The sequence below is a fragment of the Neovison vison genome, chromosome 1 (assembly GCF_020171115.1).
Source record: "Neovison vison isolate M4711 chromosome 1, ASM_NN_V1, whole genome shotgun sequence".
NCBI classification, from domain to species: domain Eukaryota; kingdom Metazoa; phylum Chordata; class Mammalia; order Carnivora; family Mustelidae; genus Neogale; species Neogale vison.
Window position 1 is genome coordinate 83,760,605 of NC_058091.1, and position 24,741 is coordinate 83,785,345.

The window sequence follows — 24,741 nt, forward strand, 5'->3', positions numbered from 1 at the left end:
AAATTGGAATATTGAAGCTGAGCCCTGCAACACTACTTCAGATGGTTTACAGGTTAAAATGACTGTTAAAGCTTCATACAGTATTTAAAATCAGACCACAACAGCAATGTCAACCATCAGTGGTATTTTATTTGGGAAGTTTCTATGTATTCCATAGACATTCACTTCCTTTCTCTTACCACTATCCCCACTCGTAAAAAAAAAAAAAAAAAAAATCAGAAAGACTTAAAAAACTTAACATAAAAAATCCTTATCTAGTTTCTCTAGTCTTAGGTTAAAAAAACTTCAGTGGGGCCTCCCCTTTATGACAATACTGCTTTTTAAGGAGAATTCATAGTCTGTCCTTAAGCTCGCTACAGACTTCTACTCCTTCCTGGGGAAAAAATGGTCAATGTTTCCGCTGCCTTTTAATAAATTCCTTTCTTGATTATTACACATTATCATTCCCCACTTGACACCTTCTTAGAAACTTGATTGTTGGATGCATTTTTCATTTGGCAAAAATTCAATGTGGCTTTGCGTGGGATGTCTCAGTGTCAGAAACAGCAGTGTTGACGTTCTGGTTTTGAGAGGGAAAATATATATAGAGATGCATACATTCCCGGAAGAACAAATGTAGGAGACTGAAATAGGGTGTGCACAGAGTTAAGAAGGCTGATAGACACTACTTGGTTTTGAATTCTGTGGCTGTCAGCCACCAAAGCCTGCGGTGTAGGCCAGAATAGAAATCCCTGCAGGAAGAAGTTTGGTTCGGCACTATGGAATGACAGAGTCGGTTTCCTCTTGTTCCAAGTGCATCAGCACAGACACGCGCAAGGAGGAGCAGTATATGCTCATTTGCAACGAGCGGTTCACTGTAAGTGATCACTTATGAGCATTTCTGCAAACCCTCTGTCAAACCTAGGCACTGGGGAAAGAGAAAAGCAGCTTCCTCTTAAAATATACTTCCAGCTCTAACTCACCCAAGACCCCAGTTCTCCTTAGCTTTGTGATTTGTAAGGCCAAAATGAAGTTTAAGTACATGTCACTCTAGGTCATCCAGAAGCTGGTTCACTGAGGCCATCCCGGAAGATCCAGGCGTGCCCTCAAGAGCAGCAAGCCTACCCAGAAGGGTACGCCTTAACGATCTTCACGTCGTCCACAGGGCGGTCCTGGGAGTTTGTTTCCACCATTCCTACTCGATTCACCATTCCTATACCTTGGCAGACGCGGCCAAAAATGGTGTGTTTGCCATCAAGCCACTGGGTAGGGGCAAGCGTCACGAAAAACTGGCTGCCGTTGGTGTCTGGCCCTGCATTGGCCATGGCGAGGATTCCAGCCCCTGGTGGGTAAAGAAAGAAAGTAAGAATAACCCCCAGAGCTCTAGCTGGGCGTATGTCCCACCATCCCAGACTTTATTCTGGCCTCCACCATTAACCACAGGACCCGAACACTCTTCCCCTGAGGGCAGGCCCTGCCGTTACACAACGGCCTGTCACCGCCCTACCCCAACAACTGCACCTTCCTAGTCTTGGCCTACTCCCCAGCTTCTCTATCCATGATGATCCCCACTAACTGCTGGACCATGTCCCCAATGCCCTGCAAAAACCCAGCAAGGTCTCCGGCTGCTTTGAGGAAGCTTTCGTTTATCCTATAGTTTGTAAGAGCAACAACATTCGATAGAGTCTAGAACATTCAGACCAGCACTGTGAATTACGCAGGAGAGAGAGGTGTCACTCTCTCAAACCCACCAGGGCTCTTTGTGGCGCCGCAGCTGGGCAGCTCCGTGGTACCCTGCCATGGTGTCAGGCATAACCCCAGAATCACAGCCAAGAGTGAGCTTTTCAAATTCACTCCCCCTCTCCCCTACCCAGCACAGCCAGATTACATACTTACCCGTGAATTTCAAGTCTGGGTGAAGTTCATCCTCAAACTGCTTGCCATAGATAGATGCACCACCTCGACCTGCCAGATTAGAAGATGAGAGACCATCCGTCAGTCCCATGGACTCCCTCTCAGCAAGAAGCAGTGAGCATGCCTAGTCCCCCTGCGAAGCATGTGTTACAACTACAGAGCCTAGCGGCGGAGTCCAGCACTGGCACGCCATATTTGAACCCCTGGTTTCGTTCGGGTAAGAGGTTTCCTTTCAAAATAACACGAAGAGTGTTTTCTCTTGGGTATTATAGTAATACATATTCACTGTCAAACATGCAGAAAGCATAGTACATTATCAGAAGAACATTAAAGTTCCATAGAATCTAACCATCTATAGACAACTACCATTTTTAAGTGGACATATTGATAGATTTCTAAATTTTTAATTTTTTAGGAGTAATTAATTAATTAATTATTTTAAAAAGATTTTATTTATTTATTTGACAGAGACAGACACAGTGAGAGGGAACACAGCAGGGAGAATGGGAGAGGGAGAAGCAGGCTTCCTGCTGAGCAAGGAACCTAATGTGGGGCTTGATCTCAGGACCCTGGGATCACAACCTACCTGGGCTAAAGGCATACGCTTAATGACTGAGCTGCCCAGGCGCCCCTTTTTTAGGAATATTTTAGACAGGAGTGCCCCCAGGACTTAACTATGTGCCCATCACAGACACTGTTCATCAATCAGCATTCCTCACTGCTGAGCTTCCATCTGTATCCTACCAACTCGGAACTCCAGGCAGCCATTTTTAATGGATTAGAGATGGCACAAGAATTAAAACCTATTTGCTGTCCTTGATGTCAGTGAAGGAAAATAACATTCATTTTGGTCAACAATATCCAGCTTAAGGAGAAGAGAGACGGTGGCCAGTGGCAAGTGGCAAAGAGGAACCCTATTACAGTAGATGGAGTCTATTGAGAGGCGAGGTGGTACATCACAAGGATACCCTGAGGAAACATGGCATCAGGAATGATTCACTGGCAACATCGCCACCACATGCTATTTATATTATGTCCACAAGAGTGTGGTGCTGTGCACCCAGGTTCTGTTCTCAGCGCAAAATGATATAACAAATATGGTTTTCCCAGTGGAAAAAAATGTCCTAACAGGAGACAACTCTTAGCCAATTATTTAGTAAAATAAATATGACTGGATGAGCTACTTTGGTTTCTCCAAGATGACAAAACAGCCTGGAACAAAATGAACACTATGTCTATCAGCGTTCTCCGCTTGCAAACAGCCTGGCCACAGGGAGCTCCTCCTTCTACAGCCTTCTGTGAAAGTAGGATGTGAAAAGCACCATGTCCCCCTTCTCTCCCAGGCCCTCCCAGTGAAAATCCTTGCATTACCTTTTAGGATGTTCCACCAAAGACATCATGTCATAGCCCCGGATTCTGGAAGAAAACACTTTGTCTTTTTTTTCTTTTTTTTTTTTAAAGATTGACCCTGGGATCACAACCTGAGCAAAAGGCAGACGCTTAACTGGTTGACTGAGCCACCCAGGCGCCCCTGGAAGAAAACACTTCTAAGAGGTGCCTGGATGGCTCAGTTGGAAGAAAACACTTCTCATGCGAAGAGGAATTAGGGGTGAAATCTCCCACCTAGCCCAGCTACCTACGCTTCTGGAAAAGTACCCAACTACCGAACTTTGTAAAAATTCATTCCCCAAATCCCAACCTGCTAGCGTACTTCTAAACAGCAATTAGGTGACCAGCACATGCTCTCTGACTACGGAGTTCCAGCCTGAGACTGAGGGCAGAAGGGGTGGTAAGTGAGAGTGCTAGGGCTGAAGATGAAAGAGAAGGCTGAGGGGGCCAACTGTGCTCAAGCCCTACACCTGGGGCTTGAGTGAGCAAGTAGAGGGTGAAGTTCAGGAGTGGGCAGTCCATCGGGGTCTGAGCCTTGGAAATGTGATCCCTGTAAGCTGGGGGCCACCGGGATGAAAGCGCAGGGTCCCTGCCCTCTAGGTACTCAAAGCCATCACATAAACGGCCCTGTGAACAAGAGGGGTAAGGGATGGGCCAGTCAGGAGTCACAGATGAAGCCGGGGGTTTACAGTCAACAAGAGATGGGAGGAAGGGCCCAGAGGTCCCTCTGTACTTACTAGGAAAAGTCGGACCAGCTGCAACCAGTTCGGGGGTCTCTACAGCACCATTTCTACATAATATGTTATAGTTTCATAACCTAATTCAAGTCAGTAGGTTCTGCACTAGCATGTCAGAAAGACAAACACTTCTAATCAAAACACTCCTCTGGGTGCGTGGAATAGGGAAGAGATGGGAGCGGGGCCGCAGCAATCTAAGAGTCTGACCGTGTGGAGAGGGCTGTGCAGATGACAATGAACACATACAAAGCTGACCATCTGGAGGCTTCGCCATCAAAATTTCACTATGTGCCTTGTATGGTGTGGGTATGACAGGAAATAGGCACTGATTGGGTTTCTGAACTCTGTACCCTGGAAGTTCTTTTATTCTTCTGTCCCTTGTTTTCGACATTTAGTCTCTGTACTTAGTGTTTCAGACCTATGAAGGAGACAAAGAACATGACAAACAGCACTTTCCCTTCAGGGAAGAGTGTAGCAAATCCAGTCCCAGAGGCCATGTCCGTAGCCCCTGAACTCTGTGCTCCCCCCATCCCCGCAGCTAACAAAGAATCACATCTTGGCCTCGGGCAACCACTGCGGTGACTAAGAGTCTATCACCTCCATGCATTCTCCCTTCTACCACCTATGTATGCGTCCCTAAACAAATGTATTGTTGCTCTGCATGTTTTTAGGGTTATACAAATGCTATTAGACTCGATGTGTTCTTCTGCAATGAGCTTTTCTGTGTTCACCACTCTAAGTGGTGTTTACGCATTTGGCTCTGAGCAGCTCTCTCTAGTATTCATTCCACTACTCGACTGTTAACACCAGTCTTCTCTACGCCGATGGATATTCAGGATCCTTTCAGGGTGTTTTTGCTGTTATGAACCATGCTGCAGTAACCACACTCATACTATCTCCCAGACGCACATGCAGGCACTCAGGGGCTACGTCTCATGGCGGACAGGAGGGGTCACAGCTTCAACACTTCCCCATTATGACATGTCCTCGAATATCTTACCAGAAGTGGCCTATCCACACTGCTCACTCTTACTGCTCTAGGTCCTCCAGCCACACTTTCTAACATTCGTCAGCCTGAGAGGTGTCAGACTGCTTGTGTTTTAACCTGCATGTCCTTGAAGGTCTGCAGAATTTCATGTTTACGGACTATTTACCTTTCAACCTCTGGGAACAGCAACTTATCTACCGAGTGGTTTGATATATATATATATACACATACATACACACACACACACTCACACATACAAAATTGGTATATTATTAGGATTCGTATTCTGGATACTAATCCTTGGTCAGTGAATGCTTTTGCAAATACTTTCTTCCCAGTAGATTTTTTTTCACTCTTTTTGGGGTTTTCTGATGCACAGAATTTTTTGCAGTTGAAATTCATTTATCTTATGATCTGTGCTTCTGCTCGAAAAAAAATTTCTCTTATCCCCCGGACTCCTCTGAGGTCTCCTCTTCCTGCTCACTACCTGTGGAAACCTCTCACAGTGAACTGGAGTGACCCCTAAGCCATGCACGGTGGTCTCTCACACAAAGATTACCACACTTGGTGCTACTTATCCCCACCCGTCCCCTGCCACAGCTAATGGACCACGGATTGATATCTAGCCCCAAAGTGGTCAAGGGTGGGCCAATGACCCATTAGGAGGCCTAGGTGAAAGCTCTGCCTGAGGCACCCCACACAAGAAGGCCATTAACCAAACCAATCAAAAATCTCTCTTCTGGCAAGAGAGCATCTAACTGCAGATTAGCTGTCCTCTGAGGATTTCTAACACCTTCTCCATGGCCTGCCTCAACTTCAGAGACAAGGGACGCCGGTACTAACCAGTTCCTTTTGTAACTAAGAATGGTCAGATGACCCAGCTCTGACCTACTGAAACAAAGAGAAGCCTGCTCAGTAGTTTCTGGGAAAGCTACAGCTTTCCTGATAAAAAGGGACAAACACACTCCTGTTGTCTTTCACCCGTAGCTCTTTCCCCATCTTCCTTCTTTGAAAGCAGAGGTGATGTCAGGAGCAGCAGCAGCCATCTTGCAACCACAAGACAAGTTTGAGATCAAAGACAACACATTCACAATGGTGGAATGGAAAGACATAGCAAACCTGGGTCCCTGACAACTCTGCTGGGCAGCTGAACCAACGCCTGAAACTACTTACCTTCAGACATTTGTTATGTGAGGAAAAAACAAAAGCTCTCTTCCTTTAAGCCCTTGCTGTGGAGTTGTGTTACTTGTAGCCAAAAGCATCTCAAACTGATACAGAGTCTTCAGAAAGGGAAACTAATTGGTGGAGCTGCTGTTGGGTTTACCAGGGCAAATGCCAGATACCAGATCTACCACAGGAAATGATGTTACCAAGAGGCTTTGTAGTTCTTAGGAGTACTCTCTTCCTCACTTGCCCGTGGGGCCAAAGAGATCCAGATTTCTCTTCCAACTTCATTACTTACTGGCTGTGGAACCGTAAGCAAGATACCGACCCTCTCCTAGCCTCAGTTTCCTTATCTGAAAAATGGGAATAGCAGTAGTGCCTCTGTCTCACAGGCTTGTTAGGAGACAGTTAAAGGGAGCTCATCATCACTGATAATACTGCGTTTGCTTCATGTTTTACACTGCAGGGATTTCTGTGCACTCAGATAACCTAGGCATCTTCTGGGAGAGGGAACTGCAGATAGAGAGGAACAGTTCACCCTGGAGGCTGGCCTGCCTGGGTTTGCTGCAGTTCCTCCATCGGCAAACCTCCACCACTCCCTCGCTCTCCTGGCTCTGTGAGTGTAACTCTGCTTATTTCACTGACAGACTCTGTGAGTATAACTCTGCTTATCTTACTGACACAAAGGCAGAGGCCTCTCACCACCAAATCCACTTCCCTTCCTATGCAACCACCCATTTACCAACCTTCCTCCCGTACGGATACATTGTATGAATTTGCTGTTCATCCAGCCAACCCATCACCATGTCTCACATCAATCCCATTCACCTTTAAGGAACTTTGCAACTATAATTCCTCTCAGTCCTGTATCAAGTTTTCTTTCTAGTGATCATTCCTATCAGCATAAAAAAAAGTGGTATTAATATTTCCTGTCTTAAAAAATAAACATAAAGCTCCAACTCCAAGTATCCATCCCCCTATGTCTCCACATCCCTTCACAGAAAAACTCAAAAAAGCTGTCAGCACTTGGTGTCTTGGCTTCCCCTCCTGCCTCTCAACGTTCACTCTCCGTTCAGACTTTTGCCCTCAGAGCTCCACGACCTGGCTCTTGTCAAAGCCATCAGTGAATGCCATGTCATTAAATTCAATGGACAATCCTCAGGCCCCACCTTGCCTGCTCCACGAGCAGCATCTGACAGCTGATGTCACCCCTCTGGAGATCCCCTCCCCCTATTCTCTACTGGCTCCTTCTCTTCTGCCCCCTCTTCTTGCATAAATGAGACCTGCACTGATGTCTGAAGACCTCCCCTTCCAAACCTGCTCCCTTGCCCCTTTAACTTTCACCGTGTTACCCCAACCAATGTCCTGAATGTCTAGCTCTGTCTTCGCATCTGCTTCCCAGAGGACCAGAACCAACAGAAAACACTATCACCCAAAAAACACACCCAAAAGCTGTGGCTTTGACAACAACAAAAGCTCTCAATTGATCTCCTTGCTTCCAGGCTTATCTCCTCCTTTCCACGCCAGTTGATTCTCCACGTGGAAGCCAGGAGGATTCTTTTAGAACAAGTCTCATCAGAGCAGTCCTCTGTTCAAAATCCTACAGTGACATTTCATCACAATTAGTACAATATCCAAACTCTTCATGACAATGTATGAGACTCTAAGATTTGATGCTCTGCTACTCTCCAAAGGCGTCTCTTACCACTCTTCCCCTCATTCACCTGCTCTAGACATACTGGTCTATGGTCTTTCTTTCTTTTTTAAAAGATTTTATTTATTTATTTGACAGAGAGAGACAGTGAGAGAGGGAACACAAGCAGTGGGTAGTGGAGAGGGAGAAGCAGGCCTCTCACTGAGCAGAGCACCCAATGTGGGGCTCGATTCCAGGACCCTGGGATCATGACCCGAGCCAAAGGCAGACACTTAACCACAGAGCCACCCAGGCGCCCCTGGTCTGTTGCTGCTTCTTGCCAAGCACACTCTGCTCTAAGGCCTCTGACTGCTGTTGCCCCTGGAGTGTCCTTGCCCCTGACACTCTCAGGCGTACTACTTCACTTTATTCAGAGCTCTGCTCAAATGCCATCTTATCAGAGGTCTTCCCTAATCGCACTATCCAAAATAGCACCTCTCTCGCTCTCCATCCCAGGGATTCTCAACTCAGGGTGACTTTGTCCCTTACGAACATGTGCGGAGACATTTTTAGTTGTCACACAGAGGGGTTCTACTGGTATCCAGCATGGTAAGGTCAGGGATATAGCTAAACATCCTACAATGCACAGACAGCCCTCTACAGCTAAGAATTATCCAGCCCCAAACATCAATAGTGCCAAAGCTGAGAATCCCTGCTTACACAGTATTTCTTCCGTATCACATGTCATGACCCGATAGTAATATCATGTACTTAGTTGTTCACTGTCTCTCCCACCAGAACATGAGCTTCACAGGGGCTGTCTTATTTACTGTTTTCTCTCCCCAGCTCTTAGAACAATGCCTGGAATATGGCAGGAGTCCAAAAGACATTTAGGAAATAAGTTAACAACCAAAATAAATAATAAATGACATCTTTTTAAGCTCATATTTTGTGTCAAGCCTGTAGCGGCCATTTTACAAACACCAGCTCATTTACGGCTCACATCTTCATGAGGTGCACGCAACCAAACCGCACTCTGCATTTATAGCTCAGAAGGCTCCGTGATTTACGTTATGTCTACATTTAATAAGTGTTCCTGTGAAGTTCAGAGTCAACCCCAAACCCACCAGGCTCTGCAACCCAGGTTGTTCACCTCATGCTATTGGACCTTGCCATACACTACTGCTGAGTTACATTTCCCCACATTCCCCTACATTCTTGAGTCTGGGATATTTTTCTTATCCCAGACTCAAGAAACATTGGAACCCAAAGCGGTTCCAGAATGATGTTAGATCAAATCTGAACTCTTGTCTGGGCGTCTCCATGAACTGGTATGAGCTTAGGCACCATGCTAATTACTCTCTGCACTTTGTTCCCAGTTGCACCTTAACTGTTTCCTAAACATGCAGTTCAGGAACCTTAGAAATTGCATCATACACATTTGTCCTGGACATGAAGAGGTGGCCAGATGATGTCACAGAGCCAGTCTAGCCCATGAGACACAACATGTGGAGTCCTGGGCTCTCCTTCACCCTCAACAGGTCTCCCCATCACTTGTGCCTCTGCTCTGTATTCTTTCTTCCTAAATCTAAAATGCCCTTTCCCTGTCCTCCTAATAGTTAAAATTCTACATTTCCTGGGTGCCTCAGTTGGTTGGGCGACTGCCTTCGGCTCAGGTCATGATCCTGGAGTCCTGGGATCGAGTCCCACATCAGGCTCCCTCTGCTCAGTGGGGAATCTGCTTCTCCCTCTGACCCTCTCCCCTCTCAAGCTCTCTCACTCACTCTCTTTCTCTCTGAAATAAATAAAATCTATTAAAAATTTTTTGAAAAAGAAAAATTCCACATTTCCTTCAAGGCTCACCTCACAATATGCCTCCATTCCATGCTAATCCCACTCCCTGTACTTTTTCTCTTTTGATGAACTAGTCCAACCTCTGTTATATGCATGACCCAGAGCGTGCCGCCATAAATTTGCATAGCATATTATTACTTTCGAGTTGTTTCTTGTAAGAACTATCTTGTCTTCCTGGCAGAGAAGGGAGCACTACCAGGAAAAGAGAATGCCTTGGCTTCTAACGCTTAAGTTTCTTCATGGGACCTAGAATAGCACAGGATACCCAGCGGACTCTTGTCAAACAGTCATCAAATGAATAAAATTAACAATGAACTTGCTGTTCACCACGTTCAATCTCAGGTGTTCCTGGGACTACCAAGAGGAAAGGTGAAATCAGAGGGAGGGCAAAGCACGACATAATCAGCACGTGATTAATCACCGCAATCATGCCAGCTGGGGAGCACTGAGAGCCAAAGCGCAGAGCATGAAGAGCCAAAGGAAGGGCCTGACAGGCTGCCACATCTTACAGGGAGGAGAGAAAGCGAAGAAGTCAGTAGAAGCACATAAAAAGATACTCGGACGGCTAAGGAAAAAGCCAGCGTACAATTCTTATAAGAAGAGAAATTTAAAAGTGGGAAAATGGTTTAAAACTCAGCAGGCAGGGGTGCCTGGGTAGCTCAGTGGTTAAAGCCTCTGCCTTCGGCTCAGGTCATGGTCTCAGGGTCCTGGGATCGAGCCCCACATCTGGCTCTCTGCTCAGAGGGAGCCTGCTTCCTCCCTCTCTCTCTGCCTACTTGTGATCTCTCTGTCTATCAAATAAATAAATAAAATATTTTTTAAAAAATAAATAAATAAAATAAAATCCAGCAGGCAGTCAAAGGTATTCGAATTGAGAAAACCCCTGGCAAAGGCATAAATGAAAAAACTGTGGAAAGAACGGCTGCAGAGTAGCCAGACGGAGGAACAGGTGGGGACAGAAATAGTACACTGGCTTGCTGATGAGCCCAGGATGCCTCATGCTGCTCATCTGAGATGTTTAGCAAAAAACGTGTCACCTAATCAGTGAGTGGTTCACATCAGTGACCCAGGAGGACCTAACTCTTGTTTGCCTTCTACAGCACAGACCCGCCAGCTCCATCATTCATTATACTTGAGGCTGGATGCAATTACTTGGAAATCTTTTGACTGATTCAATCTCATTAAATCTGCATCATGGTGGGGCGCCTGGGTGACTCAGTAGTGAAGCATCTGCCTTCGGCTTGGGTTGTGATCCCAGGGTCCTGGGATTGAACCCTGAATCAGACTCCCTATTCCATGGGGAGCCTGCTTCTCCCTCTCCCTCTGCTATTCCCCCTGCTCGTGTTCCCTCTCACCGTGTCTCTGTCAAATGAATAAACAAAATCTTAAAAAAAAAATTTGCCTCATGGAAATGTGACATTATGAAGGATTACAAACGATTATAGAAACATAGGGGAGCTCTGCCATGAGAACTCACATCGGAAGTCACTTCCAATTCTTATACCCTCATCATGGACTCTCTCAGCTTACCGGTGTTATGAATTATAAATTTTATCTCATGACAAGAGAGAGGAAGAAGACAGGAAAGAAATACATCAAAGTATTTACAGGACACTTTCAGATAAAGAAGTGGAGTGAAGGGCCACCTTGGAGGTTCAGTCAGTTAAGCATCTGTTCAGATCATGATCTCAGGGTCCTGGGATCCAGCCCCCTGGGCTCTGCGCTCAGTATGGGGTCTGCTTCCCTCCCTCTCTCTCTCTGCCCCTCTCCCTCCCATTACCTGTGCGCTCTCTCTCCCTCCCTAAAATAAGAAATTTAAAAAAAAAAAAAAAAAAGGGTGCAGTGAGGCAGGCTTAGCCCCTGCCTCCCCTAATACCCTGATGACCAAACACACAAAATTCTATTTGTTTCCAAGCCCCAAATTCACCCACATCAACCAAATAAAAAGGAAACAAACTTATTACAAAATTCCTGAAAAGAGTCACCAAGGAAACAAATGAAAGTTTCTTCTGCCTGCACTCCCTAAAAGTGGTAATCAGGAAAGGAGAGTAACCCAGAGGATTCTTACAAATACCCTCCGATGCTGAGAAGCCAGTAGGAGGGTGGATGGGCTGGCGAGGCTGGAAAAGTTAAGAGCAGTCCCAGAGGGCAGAAACCTGTGCATACTACCAGGGCTCAGGAGCAACATGGCAGGCTACCAGCACCAGGCAACTTGTGGGGCGTGGGGGAGCCCTGGGCCGTGATGGGATTCAGGTCATACTACCCCCAAATATAGTGCTTTGGCATACTGACTGTCAAGTTGAAGGAATCTGAGAAATATCAGGTACAAGAAGGTCATTCCGACCTTCCCCAGAAGTAGGCCCTAAGACCCTCATGTGAGAGGTGCTGTCCCTATACCTGGGGGAAAAGAACATCTCATCTCTAAGACAGAAGGGCTCCCGGAGGAATCTGAAAGAACAGGCCTTGCTGCTTCCCTCAGTTTATTTTTTTAGACTCCCTTCATCCTCCCACATTTTCCCACAAATTTCCACTCTTCGTCAAACCTAGCACAAAAACACTCAAGTACAGCCACTTTTTTGGGTCTTCATTTCTTTATCAAGGCCACAGTGTCATCAAAACTTACAGCAAACAGGGGCACCTGGGTAGCTCAGTTGGTTCAGCGTCTCTCTTTGACTCAAGTCCCAATGTCCTGGGATGGAGCCCTGCCTCAGGCTCCTTGCTCAGCGGGGAATCTGTTTCTCCCTCCCCTTCTGCCCCTCCCCACTGCTTGTGCGTAATGCCTGTGCATACCTGTGTGCTCTCTCCCTCTTGCTCTCTCTTGCAAATAAACAAAATCTTTAAAAAGAAAAAAAAAAACTTAAGAGCAAACAGATTTGTATGCTTTTCTCTCTTTAATCTGTCTGGTTACAGAGACCCAGCTATGAATGAAAAAGGGTAGTAGGATCTTTCTCCTCCACCACAGCTATTCTCAGGGGACCACCCAGTGTCCCAGGTTGGGGGAGAGGGATATCACTGGTTGGTGGAGGGGACCCAGGGACAGGACTTTAATGGAGGCTGGGAAAACCAGAAGTTAGCCCTCCCATAAGGTGCATTAGGCCTTAGCTCTCCTCCCCACCTCATCAGGCTGGAATAAAATGGAAAGAAAGCAACCTAGCATCTGGAATGGGGAGGACAACGGTCTTCCACTTATACTGTATCTGAGCAGATAAAAAGTACGGACAGCATCAGTGCCGACATTAAGCACGGATAAGATGAAAAGAGATGGCACAGAAACTATGCAAACATATTACAACAAATGGAAGGAGAAAAAGAAAGCGAGTAAGTAAAAAACAAAACAAAACAAAACACACACCTCAGGAACTCAGTCTGGGAGAAAAGAGAGTCCACAAAGGGCTTCTCTGCAGTTGTCTCAAAACTAGAGATGCTTCAACAGAAATAAGAATCCAGCGGTGCCTGAGTGGCTTAGTGGATTAAATGTCTGCCTTCAGCTCAGGTCCTGATCTCAGGGTCCTGGGATCGAACCCTGCATTGGGCTCCCTGCTTAGTGGGGAGCCTGCTTCTCCCTCTGCTTCTGCCCTTCTCGCTCTGCCCAACCCCACCCCACTCTTCTTTCTTGTGCTCTATCTCTCTCTCAAATAAGTAAAATCTTATCAAACAAAAGACGAATCCAATAAAACAAGAGCTCAAAGACAAGATAATAAATCAACAGATCAAGGTGAAAAGATTGCAGAGCTAAGGAAACAGTGAGAGCCCAATGACAGCAACACGGAGCTAATCAATCACACAGAGCAGTAAAGAACAGAACAGACGTGACTAAAAGTTGAATAAGGCACAGAGTAAAGGTCTGACACTAATTCAGTGGATGCGGGGGGAAAAAATAGAAAAACATCATCTCACACCCTCAGAAAAAATGTAAGACAGGGAAGGCAGAGGTCATGAAACAGAGAATAACTGGTTTCCTGAAATACAAAATCAGAGCCAGTAACAGGGAAAATACTCAAAAACACAAATCAAAACATTTTCCCTGAGCTGAAGGAAGGAGTTACTCTGGCCTCAGTATTCTCCAAAGCCACGCTTAAAACCAGAAGGCAACAGAGCAGAACTGCTGAAAACAATCTGAGGGCATGAGTGTGGCCCAAGAACGGCAGATCCAGTCATGGTCTTTTTCAAATTCTCAAACCGGCCTGAGTTACCAAATAGAACATCCCGCAGCCCTTGCAATACAAACTACTCACCAGGAAATTCTGCCCTCCAGCACCTGGGAACGGAAAAGCCTAATGGTGGGCACCAAAACCTCGGAAATGCAGGGCCCATACTGCAGCCGAGGGAATCAAGCACAGGGTGGAAAATGTACTCGGACAAGGAAAAAGAGTAATGACAAAAACTGAGAGCAAGGAAGAGTGTGAGGTAATAAAAGATATACGGGGGGCACCTCGGTGGCTCAGTGGGTTAAAGCCTCTGCCTTCAGCTCGGGTCATGATCTCAGGGTCCTGGGATCGAGTCCCACATCTGGCTCTCTGCTCAGCAGGGAGCCTGCTTCCTCTTCTCTCTGCCTACTTCTGATCTGTCTCTGTTAAAGAAATAAATAAAATCTGGGACGCCTGGGTGGCTCAGTGGGTTAAAGCCTCTGCCTTTGGCTCAGGTCATGATCCCAGGGTCCTGGGATCGAGTCCCGCATCGGGCTCTCTGCTCGGCAGAGAGCCTGCTTTCTCCTCTCTCTCTGCCTGCCTCTCTGCCTCCTTGTGATTTCTGTCTGTCAAATAATAAATAAATAAATCTTAAAAAAGAAAGAAAGAAAGAAAATCTTTAAAAAAAAAAAGAGGGGCCGCCTGGGTGGCTCAGTGGGTTAAGCCACTGCCTTCGGCTCAGGTCATGATCTCAGAGTCCTGGGATCGAGCCCCGCATCTGGCTCTCTGCCCAGCAGGGAGCCTGCTTCCTCCTCTCTCTCTGCCTGCCTCTCTGCCTGCTTGTGATCTCTGTCTGTCAAATAAATAAATAAAATCTTAAAAAAAAAAAAAAAAAGATATACAGTTATATCTACATGGATCTATATGCCTGTCCCTGACTCACAGCAAGGAGCTCCTAAAACTCTTGTCATTTCCTAAGTGATAAGAACACTAGGAATATCTGTGGGTCTCACATTTAGTCTTTGACCTGTCCCTGAAACAGGGCTTCTAAAACCCTTTTGAGGGACGCCTGGGTGGCTCAGTTCGTTGGACGACTGCCTTCGGCTCAGGTCATGATCCCGGAGTCCCGGGATCGAGTCCCACATCAGGCTCCCAGCTCCATGGGGAGTCTGCTTCGCTCTCTGACCTTCTCCTCGCTCATGCTCTCTCTCACTGTCTCTCTCTCAAATAAATAAAATCTTTAAAAAAAAAAACAACCCTTTTGAATTCCTGAGGGATAAGGGCACGAAAAGCATTTTTTGTTCTAAAGAGGCAGGTAGACTCCCGAATGGCCCCTGGGTGAGGACTGGTCACCAGAAAGACCAAGCCACAATTAGAAGTTTGGAACTTTCAATCCCCACTACCCTCTGCTTCTCCAGAGAGGGGAGAGGAGCTGGAAATGGACGTAATGATCAGTCACAGCTACAAGAAGCTGCCTCCGCAAAATCCCAAGAGTACCAGGTTCAGAGAGCTTCCAGGTGGGCAAAAACAGTCCTTCCAGGAAGATGACACACCCAAATTCTATAGGGACAAAAGCTCCTGTCCACAGGACCCTCCCAGATCTCACCTTATTCATCTCTTCATCTGGTTGTTCATCTGTATCCTTTACCATATCCTTTAATAAACTGGTAAACATGTTTCCACGAGTTCTGTGAGCTGCTCTGGCAATTAATTGAACCCAAGGAGGGGGCTGGTTATTGGAACATCTGATAACCTAGGCTTGAGACTGAAGTGGGGTAGGGAGCAGGGGGCAGTCTTGTGGGACTGGGCCTTAACCTGTGGGATCTGAAGCTATCTCTGGTTAGATGGTGTAGGAACTGAGCTAAATAATAAGACTCACTTGGTGTCACAGAACTGCTTGTTGGAGGGCAAACCTCCATGCATTTGGTAACCAGAAGTGTCAGAAGTGAAGTGATCTGTGTGAGTAGTAAAGGAGACATGTAAGAGAAAAGCACAAAAGGGAAGAACTAGGTTTCTCCCAACACAGAAGGCAGACAAAATGGAGTTTTTCCTAAACAACAAGAATGAGTAGAAATTTAAGTACTAATTGCCCCATCCTTCATAGCAGGAAACCAACTATTTGATTATATATATAAATAGCATACATGACATAGCCTATTCTCTTGAAATTATTTCTGTTTAGCTAGTTATCCATCCATCCTTTTGACTAGGTATCTGAAAAGAAAAATGTCTAGAATAATGGCCACCAAGAGTTAACACTAATTGTTTCTAAGAAGTGGGAATGTTGGGGCACCTGGGTGTCTCAGTTGGTTAAGTGTCTGCCTTCAGCTCAGGTCATGACCCCAGGGTCCTGGGATGGAGGCCCACATGGAGGCCTCCATCCGGCTCTCTGCTCAGCGGGACGTATGTTTCTCCCTCTTCCTCTGCCCTTCCCCCTGCTCGTACTCTCTCTCTTGCTTGCTCTCTCTCAAAAAAATAAATAAAATCTTAAAAAAAGAAAAAAAAATAAAAGAAGTAGGACTGTTGCAGAATAATTAATCACTAATAGTGGTTAGAAATCTTTAGGAAGTATATTTATGAGTGTTCTTTTTTGTAGTTTCCTATATATACTGTATTTTCAAAAAAGATTTTACTTATTTACATTGAGAGAGAATGATCAACCAGGGAGAGGGGCAGAGGGACAGAGAATCTCAAGCAGATTCCACTCAGAATACACAGCTTGCAGGGCGCCTGGGTGGCTCAGTGGGTTAAGCCGCTGCCTTCGGCTCAGGGCATGATCTCAGGGTCCTGGGATCGAGTCCCGCATTGGGCTCTCTGCTTAGCAGGGAGCCTGCTTCCTCCTCTCTCTCTCTCTGCCTGCCTCTCTGCCTACTTGTGATCTCTGTCAAATAAATAAATAAAATCTTTAAAAAAAAAAGAAAAAAGAATACACAGCTTGCATGGGGCTCAATCTTACCACCTGGAGATCATGACCTGAGCCAAAATCAAGAGTCTACTGAGGGGCGCCTAAATAAAATCTTAAAAAAAAAAAAAAGCCTACCAACTGAGCCACCCAGGTGCCCCTACACTATACATTTTTACACATGTCCATATACATTAAAGAAACTGAATGCCTCTGGTCATAAAGGATAGACAGAGAACAACTGACAATGACAAAGTAGAAGAAGAAGAAAAAAGACTGCCACAGAGAGTATCAAATTTATCTAAAGGCAAAAAAGCAGGAGCAGGAATCAGTGGAGAGAAGGTGCAGACTGAGAAGCAAGGGGGCCTTGAAACTAACGTTACCACCCACTGATTTCTCTAATAAATCCCATCTAAATGACAGTAACTCCCAGATTTGGACCTCCATCCCAGACCTTTCCATGAACTCCACACTCGTATCCCCTTACTTATTCAACATCTCTACCTGAAGATCTGACAAGTATTTCAAATGTAATGTATCCAAAACTAAAACCAAATTCTTGATTTTTCCCCTCTGCACGTGCTCCTCTCTCAGCCTTCCTTATTCTGCTGAATTCAGCCAAGGTCAGCTTAATTATACCTGTTCCTGTTGGGTCACCTCCCTGGATCATGAAGTCTTTGATGATCCTATGGAACTTTGTGCCATTGTAGTAACCTCGACGTGCCAACTCAGCAAAATTCTTACAGGTCTTCGGAGCATGCTTCCAGTACAACTCCAGCACAATGATCCCCATGCTGCAGGGGGAGAGGAAAGTAGAGCTCCAGTCAGGAACAAGGTCACAGCAACAGTAATGTTATGGGACTGATCCAGAACTCTCTATTTTCAAGCTTATATTAAGTCATGAAATTGTAATACATATCGGATTTCATGCTGGGCAAAGGAAAACACCACAATCACAATGTAAATAACATAAACACAGGTATCTTCTTTGAGTAAAGCACACGGGAGATTATGGTACTTATTTTAAACAAAATAATTGTGGACAACTAAAAAAAATTCAAAACTAGCTTTATATATTAAAAAAATCTTTGATCGTGGGAAACCAATATAACCAACTCTTAAATTAGGGGGGAAATTAAACTTAATTTATAATTTTTTTTAAGAAGGACATTAACATATCAGGAATTTATACTTATTTATACATGCATGAGTTTCTGGGTGGAGGTAGAAACTGGATAATGGGAAACAGGAAGGCTTTCAATGAGTACCTTCTTTTAAACTTTTGTATTTTTGAAACGTAAATATATTACCTATTTGTAAAAATTTTAATGTGGAAAAAAAAGTACAGAAAAAAAATGTGTGTACTTGGGAGGGAGTGCAACAAACGAAAAACGTGGTTATTTCAAATCTCTAACCTACCAAATGGAATGAGCACTTTTCCCCCTTAAGTACAGCAAAGGAAAAGAAAAAAGCAAAAGACTTTAGACAGGTGCCTTCCCCTCCGCTCCATCATTCACCTAGATTTTAAGCTCCAAGAATGTGAAAATTGAGGCAACTCTGGATAGCCTGTATACCCAGTGCCAAGCACATTGTAAGCACTCTGTAAATGTGTGTGTGTGTGTGTATACATATATATAAAATGTGCTAGAAAATAGCTTTCTAAAACCCTTTCTACCAGCAATTCATCCTTCACACTACTAAAATTCAACAGGGATTATTAACACCTACTCTGTACAAATTCTAGGTGCTTTTGCCCTCATAGAGCTTATATTCTGGTGCAAATTTTCTTAAATACAGGGAGTAACTTTTTGGAATGGCAATCAGGAAATACCTAGACAACTCTGAAATCTGCATACCTATTGGCAGCAATTTCAACTTCAAAGTATTCTATAGCAAAATTTACAGATGTGCCTAAGGATCCAGTATGTGCAAGGGTCTTTATTCTAGTATTTATCATAACAAAAACAAGAGGCAATTTAAGTGTCCCTTAAAGAGGGAATGACTAAAATACAAAATAGCAATGATGTGGGAAGCCATATTAACAAGTGAAAGGAAAGCAAATTATAGGAAAAAATATATATACAGTATGATCACGATCCTGTTTTTAAGAAACAGAACATAAAAAAAAAAAAATGTTTATATATTCACAGAGAAAGATGTAGGTCATCCAAAGAACTATTAACTATTTCTTCAGGAAGAGGTGGACTTCATTTATTCTACACACTTCTACACTGCTTGGATTTAAATTTCAATTTATCTTGTAACTTAAAAATGTTAACAGGTGAATTCAGAAATTACTTACAAGTTGAGGCCTGACGAAGTAGAATTTTGCCATACACGGTGGGGAAGATGACCATAGAGCAAAAGCAGCACCTGAGAATCGTGTTCTGCGGGAAAACAGCATGGCCAAAAGCAGAAAGTTGACAGAGAACTAGGGCCTGGACCTAGGCTACTGGTGTGGGGATAGCAGAAGATGTAGCTAGAGAGCTAGGCAAAGGCCAGATGAGAAAAAAACAAACAAACACCCTGAATGTCAGACTACGACTAATCTGATATTGCTGTAGCAGTAAGAAGTTACTTAAGGTTATTTGTCCTACTTCCAAAAGATAGGACTATCTCCAAAGAGGCAATGGAATCAATGGGGCTAAAGAACCGAGCAAGTGAGGCAGACAGACCAGGCTCCAAATGAGGTTCCCCTACTTACTAGATATACGGGTTTGGTCAAATCATTTAATCCGTGAATTTTGTCGTTTCCCCTGCTAAAATGGGAGAGAAGGTGGAATAACACCTGCACGATTTGAGTTGCTAAGTGGCTTAAAATCAGTGAGATGGGGGCGCCTGGGTGGCTCGGTGGGTTATAGCCTCTGCTTCGGCTCAGGTCATGATCTCAGGGTCCTGGGATCGAGCCCCACATAGGGCTATCTGCTCAGTGGGGAGCCTGCTTCCCTCCTCTCTCTGCCTGCCTCTCTGCCTACTTGTGATTTCTCTCTGTCAAATAAATAAATAAATTCTTAAAAAAAAAAATCAGTGAGATGCTGTACGTCAGGGGACGGGGACAAGAGGTTTGGTGCTCAATGATACCGCTCTTTGACAGTGGGGAAATGTGCTTCTTCCTATGCCTTCCTAGTAATTTGTTTATCCAGCTGAACTATTTACAACGTTAGTAGTTACAGATCTGACCCTTTCACTACACTGCAAGGTCCTAAATGCAAGGCGGCGTGTCTCCTGCAGCTATATCCTGATGCCAGTCCCGACGTCGCCTGCTTGTAGACTCAACACACGCTCGTCGAACGAAGGGATGAATGAACCAGGGGGTGGAAGGAGGGCAAGCAGTAAGCTGTCGCTGAGAGCGAGCCGGTGCGGAGCTCGGACGCGGGCGGTGGCGGTCCCCATTCAGCCCCCAGGCGGCCCCCACGGCCGTCCCTGCACGCTTCCCTACAAGGAGGCCGTACTCCCGGGGGAATGCACGGGGAACCCAGCCCCGCGGCAAAGCCGGGGCTCCGCATTGCCTCAGCCAGCCGAGCCCCAGAGGTCCCACCCCTCTCACCTGGTCTCCAAGTATACGTTGGGCGGCTGCCAGGAGTCTGGGGGGATCGCCGCCATAGCGCAGCGGACGGAATCTTGCAGCAAAGCTACTTCCGGTGTTGGTTCCCGGGTACCCTGCGCTGCTGCGCGCACTTCCGGTCTCCGTCGTTCAACCTTTGCGATGCCAAGATTTGGGAAGCTGAGACAAGGATGAAGAAGGATCCCCCTTCCAAGGCCGGGAAGCTGGGATGCGAGACGAGAAGAAGCTGATGGCAAGGACGGAGAAAAGTGCAAGCTCCATCGTAGAGGTGGTCTCTAAGTTGAAGAGACCGCGACACTCTCCGGACGCTCTGATTGGTTCGTTCAGGCGTGGAAGGCGGGAACACCAGCAAATCTGCACTCCGATTGGAGTTAATATCCTAACTTTAATATCCTAATTAGGAAATAGTTAATATATTAATTAGGAAATTTCCTAATTTCCTAGTTCCACAGAAGGGCAAGGTCCTGAAAGGGGATGGGAATGAGTTGCTAGTCTCTGACATTTTTAAGGAGCTGTACAATTTGCGTAACACTACACTTTACTCTTATCTACTCCACAAAGCAGTCCTGTAAAGAAGATAATATTGTTCCCATTGTTCAGTTGTGAAAACTGAGACCCAGCGGTGAGATGACTTGCTCATTTGTCCATAGCCATGTTACAGCGAACCCGAGTCTCCAGCTTCCAAATAGTCAGGGAGAGTGGAAGGGGAAGGGCCAGGAAGAAAATGAGGAGGAAAAAGAGACAGGAGAACGAAGATCAAAGGGATGAGGGCTAAAGCAGGGCTCAGAGTGACTGGCTGGGATAGATGGGGTAGAAGGTTGTTGGGAGGGTTTGTTCAGGACTAAAGAGAGGCAAAGTAGAGGTCCTGCGAGGTTTGGAGGAAGGACGAGAAGGAAATGGGGTAAGTAACCACATGTTTTAGATGCTTTGCACACTAGGTAATAATGATGTTAGCCAATGAATTCTTACTTTATGTCAGGCATCGAGTTAAGCACTCGTGTGTACCTTCACATGGTTAAAATCAAACACAAATGGCGACCAGACTTGAAAATCTCCTGAGCAGGCAAACTAGTTTAGTCATATAAGCAAATCTTAATTTAGCTTGTTCTGTAAAATAAGCAAAACTTATCTTGGACCACTTCTTGTTAACGCCTCTGGAAATCAAAAAGGAAGCTTAAAAATGTTCTCAAAATGGATGTGAAATAACTTCTTGTAACTCCCATCACTAGGGAAACTCTGATATTATAACCGATCTGAAGAGTAAAAAGCCACTGCCTTCTCTCACCATATGAAGTTCTTCATGATAATATACCTCTGAACCTCTCATCCCATGTTCAGTTTGAGTGGTTCCAGTTTGCAAACTATTTTTTGTGCATGATGAACTTTTCCTAATTACTATTTCAGTGGTGCAGTGGTTTTTCTTCTGCTATTTCTGAACTTTCAACAACACTTCAAAACCTTATGAGATAGCTATTACTATTCTCTTTTTCCTTTAAGGAAACTGAATCTTACAAAGCTTAAGTAACTTGCTCAAAGTAGTACAGCTGTGAGCCCCCGTGTTTAACCACAGTTCAACCTTAGCTCCCTTAGTTGTCAGGTAGGAATAAGGGTATATACAATGTCGTAAAGATCAAATTGGACAGTGAGCAAGCCGGGCCCCCTCCATCTCTGTCCCTTTCTCGCAGAGTACTAAGAATAAGGTGTTCAGGTTTGTCAAATGAATAATGGGCAGAAAGTGACATTTTAAACTGACAAGTGCTGGGTAATGTATGGTGTAATAAATTTTACACCCTCTGCAGTCTTGTGTTCATGTCCTCTTTGTGACCCTTGAGCTGGACAGAAAAGTGATCATCATTAGTCTCTTCTGTCCTCTGTTATTTGAGTTCCCTTTCTCTGGGCCTTGTGTAGTTTCTTACTATATATTTTGTAAGGCTTAGGGCACAACGAGAATGCACTAGGATTATACACAAGAATAGATCAGTGTCTTGCTGTCTCATTCCAAAGCCCTTCCTCAAAAGACTCAGTATTTGTTGGCCTTTTTGTCCCCAAGAGAACATTGGATGACTACAGGGAAGAACTGACAAAGATTTCTTTTTTGAGTTATAACCAATAGTCCATATGAAATTACTCAGAGTAGCTTATATGTACTTCATCTAGTCTGTTAATCTTAGTGTGTCTTCTGAAGAAATGTGCTTTATTAAAAACAAAATTATAAACTTCTACAGAAACATTACTTTTTGGGCTAGAGAACTGAAGATCATCCTCTTTCTCCTTCCTATAAAGGATACATCATCAAGACCTGTCAATTCTTTTTTCCCAAGATAACCCAAAGTATATCCCTTCCTTCCTATTCCCACTGATGTTTCAGACCTTTAACATCAGGATTATTTTAGAAGCCCCCTTGTAGGGTTCCCTGCCTTTTGGCTTTTCCCCCGTAACCCATCCTAAGCACACACAGCAGCAGCCAAAGCTTTCCTCCCAAGTTATAGTATGTCACTTCTTTGCCACAAAATGTTAAATGACTTCCCTATGCCTATTAAAATAAAGTCCCAAATCGCTTGGCCTGGATTTGAAGGCCCTTGGTCACTGGCCCCTCAATGGCTTCCCCAGCCTGATTTCCTACCATTTCATCCATGTCTTAACCAACTATACCACCTAGGCGTCCCTTATTTCATCCATGTCTTAAATGTGCCAGGGGCATTCCCACTTCAAGGCCTTTGCTCAGGCCATTCCTTTCCTTGCAAAGCTTACCAATCCTCACCCGTGCCTTTGTCCCAAGTCCTTCATGAAACCTCTCTCCCCTTCCTGTCTCTTAGTAGACTTTCTCCCATCTTGTTTTTTAATCCTGTGCCACCTTTCAGATTTATATGGCCATAATAGAACTCTGGTCATGTCACAACCCTGCTCAAAAACCTTCAGTGGCTCCCCACCACCCACAGATCAAAGTCTTAGCATCAAGTTCTTTCTGGCTATGCCAAGCTGATCTTTAAACATTGTTTCTTCTTCTGTAAGTAGCCTTGGCCTCACTCAGATTAACATTCTAGGTTCTCCAGATGTGCTCTTGTCCTCCCTCCTCTGAATCTTCTTACTCCCATGTCTTAATGCCTGAAATTTCCATTCTCAGCCTCCAATGTCTGAATCCTTCAAGCCACTTCCAAGATCACTTTCTCCCTAAATCTTTTCCTGGAGCACCTACAGCCACTATGCACTGAGGAAAATAACGACGAGTCACAGATATTGTGTGGCCCCAAAGGAACTCACATTCTACGAGAGACAAATACAGCTACAAGGGAGTGGAATGAGAGTTATAATAAAGAAGCACATGGTACTTCCTGACCTCTGGTTGTTCCAGAGCTGGCTTTGCATGGTCAGAGATTTTTCTGAGAGTGATAAACTGAGCCGAGATCTGGAAAATGGTAGAGCTGGCCAGAAGCCAGGAGAGTTCTCTTTGTAGATCTGAAACTTTATAAAGAGCTTGGGAAGTCAGAGAGTTTTTCTTGGGCCATCCTGGAGCTGAGTGTGAGGGAATCATAGAGGATCTGAGAACTTGATTCTGAGGCAATAGGGACATGTGAAGTGGCAAAATCAGATTTTGTACATTGAAAGTTGTCACTCAGGCTGTGGTATGGAGACTGGCAGGAGGGGCCAGCAAAAAATGGGCTTTCTTGAGCCAGTGGGCTCCCAGAATATTTTTAAGATTTCATTTATTTGATGGGGTGCCTGGGTGGCTCAGTCATTAATCGTCTTCTTTTGGCTCAGGTCATGATCCTAGGGTCTGGGATTGAGCCCCACGTCGGGCTCGCCGCTCTGCGGGGAGACTTCTCCCTCTACCACTCTCCTACTTGTGTTCCCTCTCTCGCTGTGTCTCTCTCTGTCAAATATAAAAATAAAATCTTTAAAGAAAGATTTTATTGGGGCGCCTGGGTGGCTCAGTGGGTTAAGCCGCTACCTTTGGCTCAGGTCATGATCTCAGGGTCCTGGGATTGAGCCTCACATCGGGCTCTCTGCTCAGCGGGGAATCTGCTTCCCCTCTTTCTCTGCCTGCCTCTCTTCCTGCTTGTGATCTTTCTCTCTGTCAAATAAATAAATAAAATCTTAAAAAAAAAAAAGAAAGATTTTATTTATTTCAGAGAAGGAGAGAGCTTGAGCGGTGGGAAGGAGCAGAGGGAGAGGGAGCAACAGACTCTCTGCTGAGCAAGGAGCCTGATGTGGGGCTCCATCGTAGGACCCTGAGATCATGACCTGAGCTGTGAGGACAGATGCTTAAGCACCTGTTATTTGAGACACCCCAGAGTATTTTAAGTAAAAATTTAAATTCTGAATACATTCAGAAAAGTGGACAGATCCTGTGTGTAACAGTTCAATTAATTATTATGAAGTAAACCCACCACTAAATCAAGAAATGTTTCCAACTCCAGAGAAGCTCCCCCTCCCAATCAGTACCCCTTCCCCGATGAAGGTAACCACTTTCTAAGTCCCTAGATTATTT

General features: G+C 45.0%; 1 protein-coding gene across 1 annotated transcript; it reads right to left on the reverse strand.

The window, feature by feature from the left end:
- Positions 1-109: 109 nt before the first annotated feature.
- PPIL1 (peptidylprolyl isomerase like 1) lies at positions 110-20,530 on the reverse strand. Its single transcript, XM_044250262.1, has 4 exons — positions 20,235-20,530; positions 17,327-17,481; positions 1,876-1,944; positions 110-1,321 (listed from the first exon to the last, which is right to left on the reverse strand). Exons 1-4 carry the CDS (start codon positions 20,288-20,290, stop codon positions 1,101-1,103), a joined length of 501 nt encoding a protein of 166 aa, XP_044106197.1. The 5' UTR covers positions 20,291-20,530; the 3' UTR covers positions 110-1,100.
- Between the last annotated feature and the right edge of the window lie 4,211 nt (positions 20,531-24,741).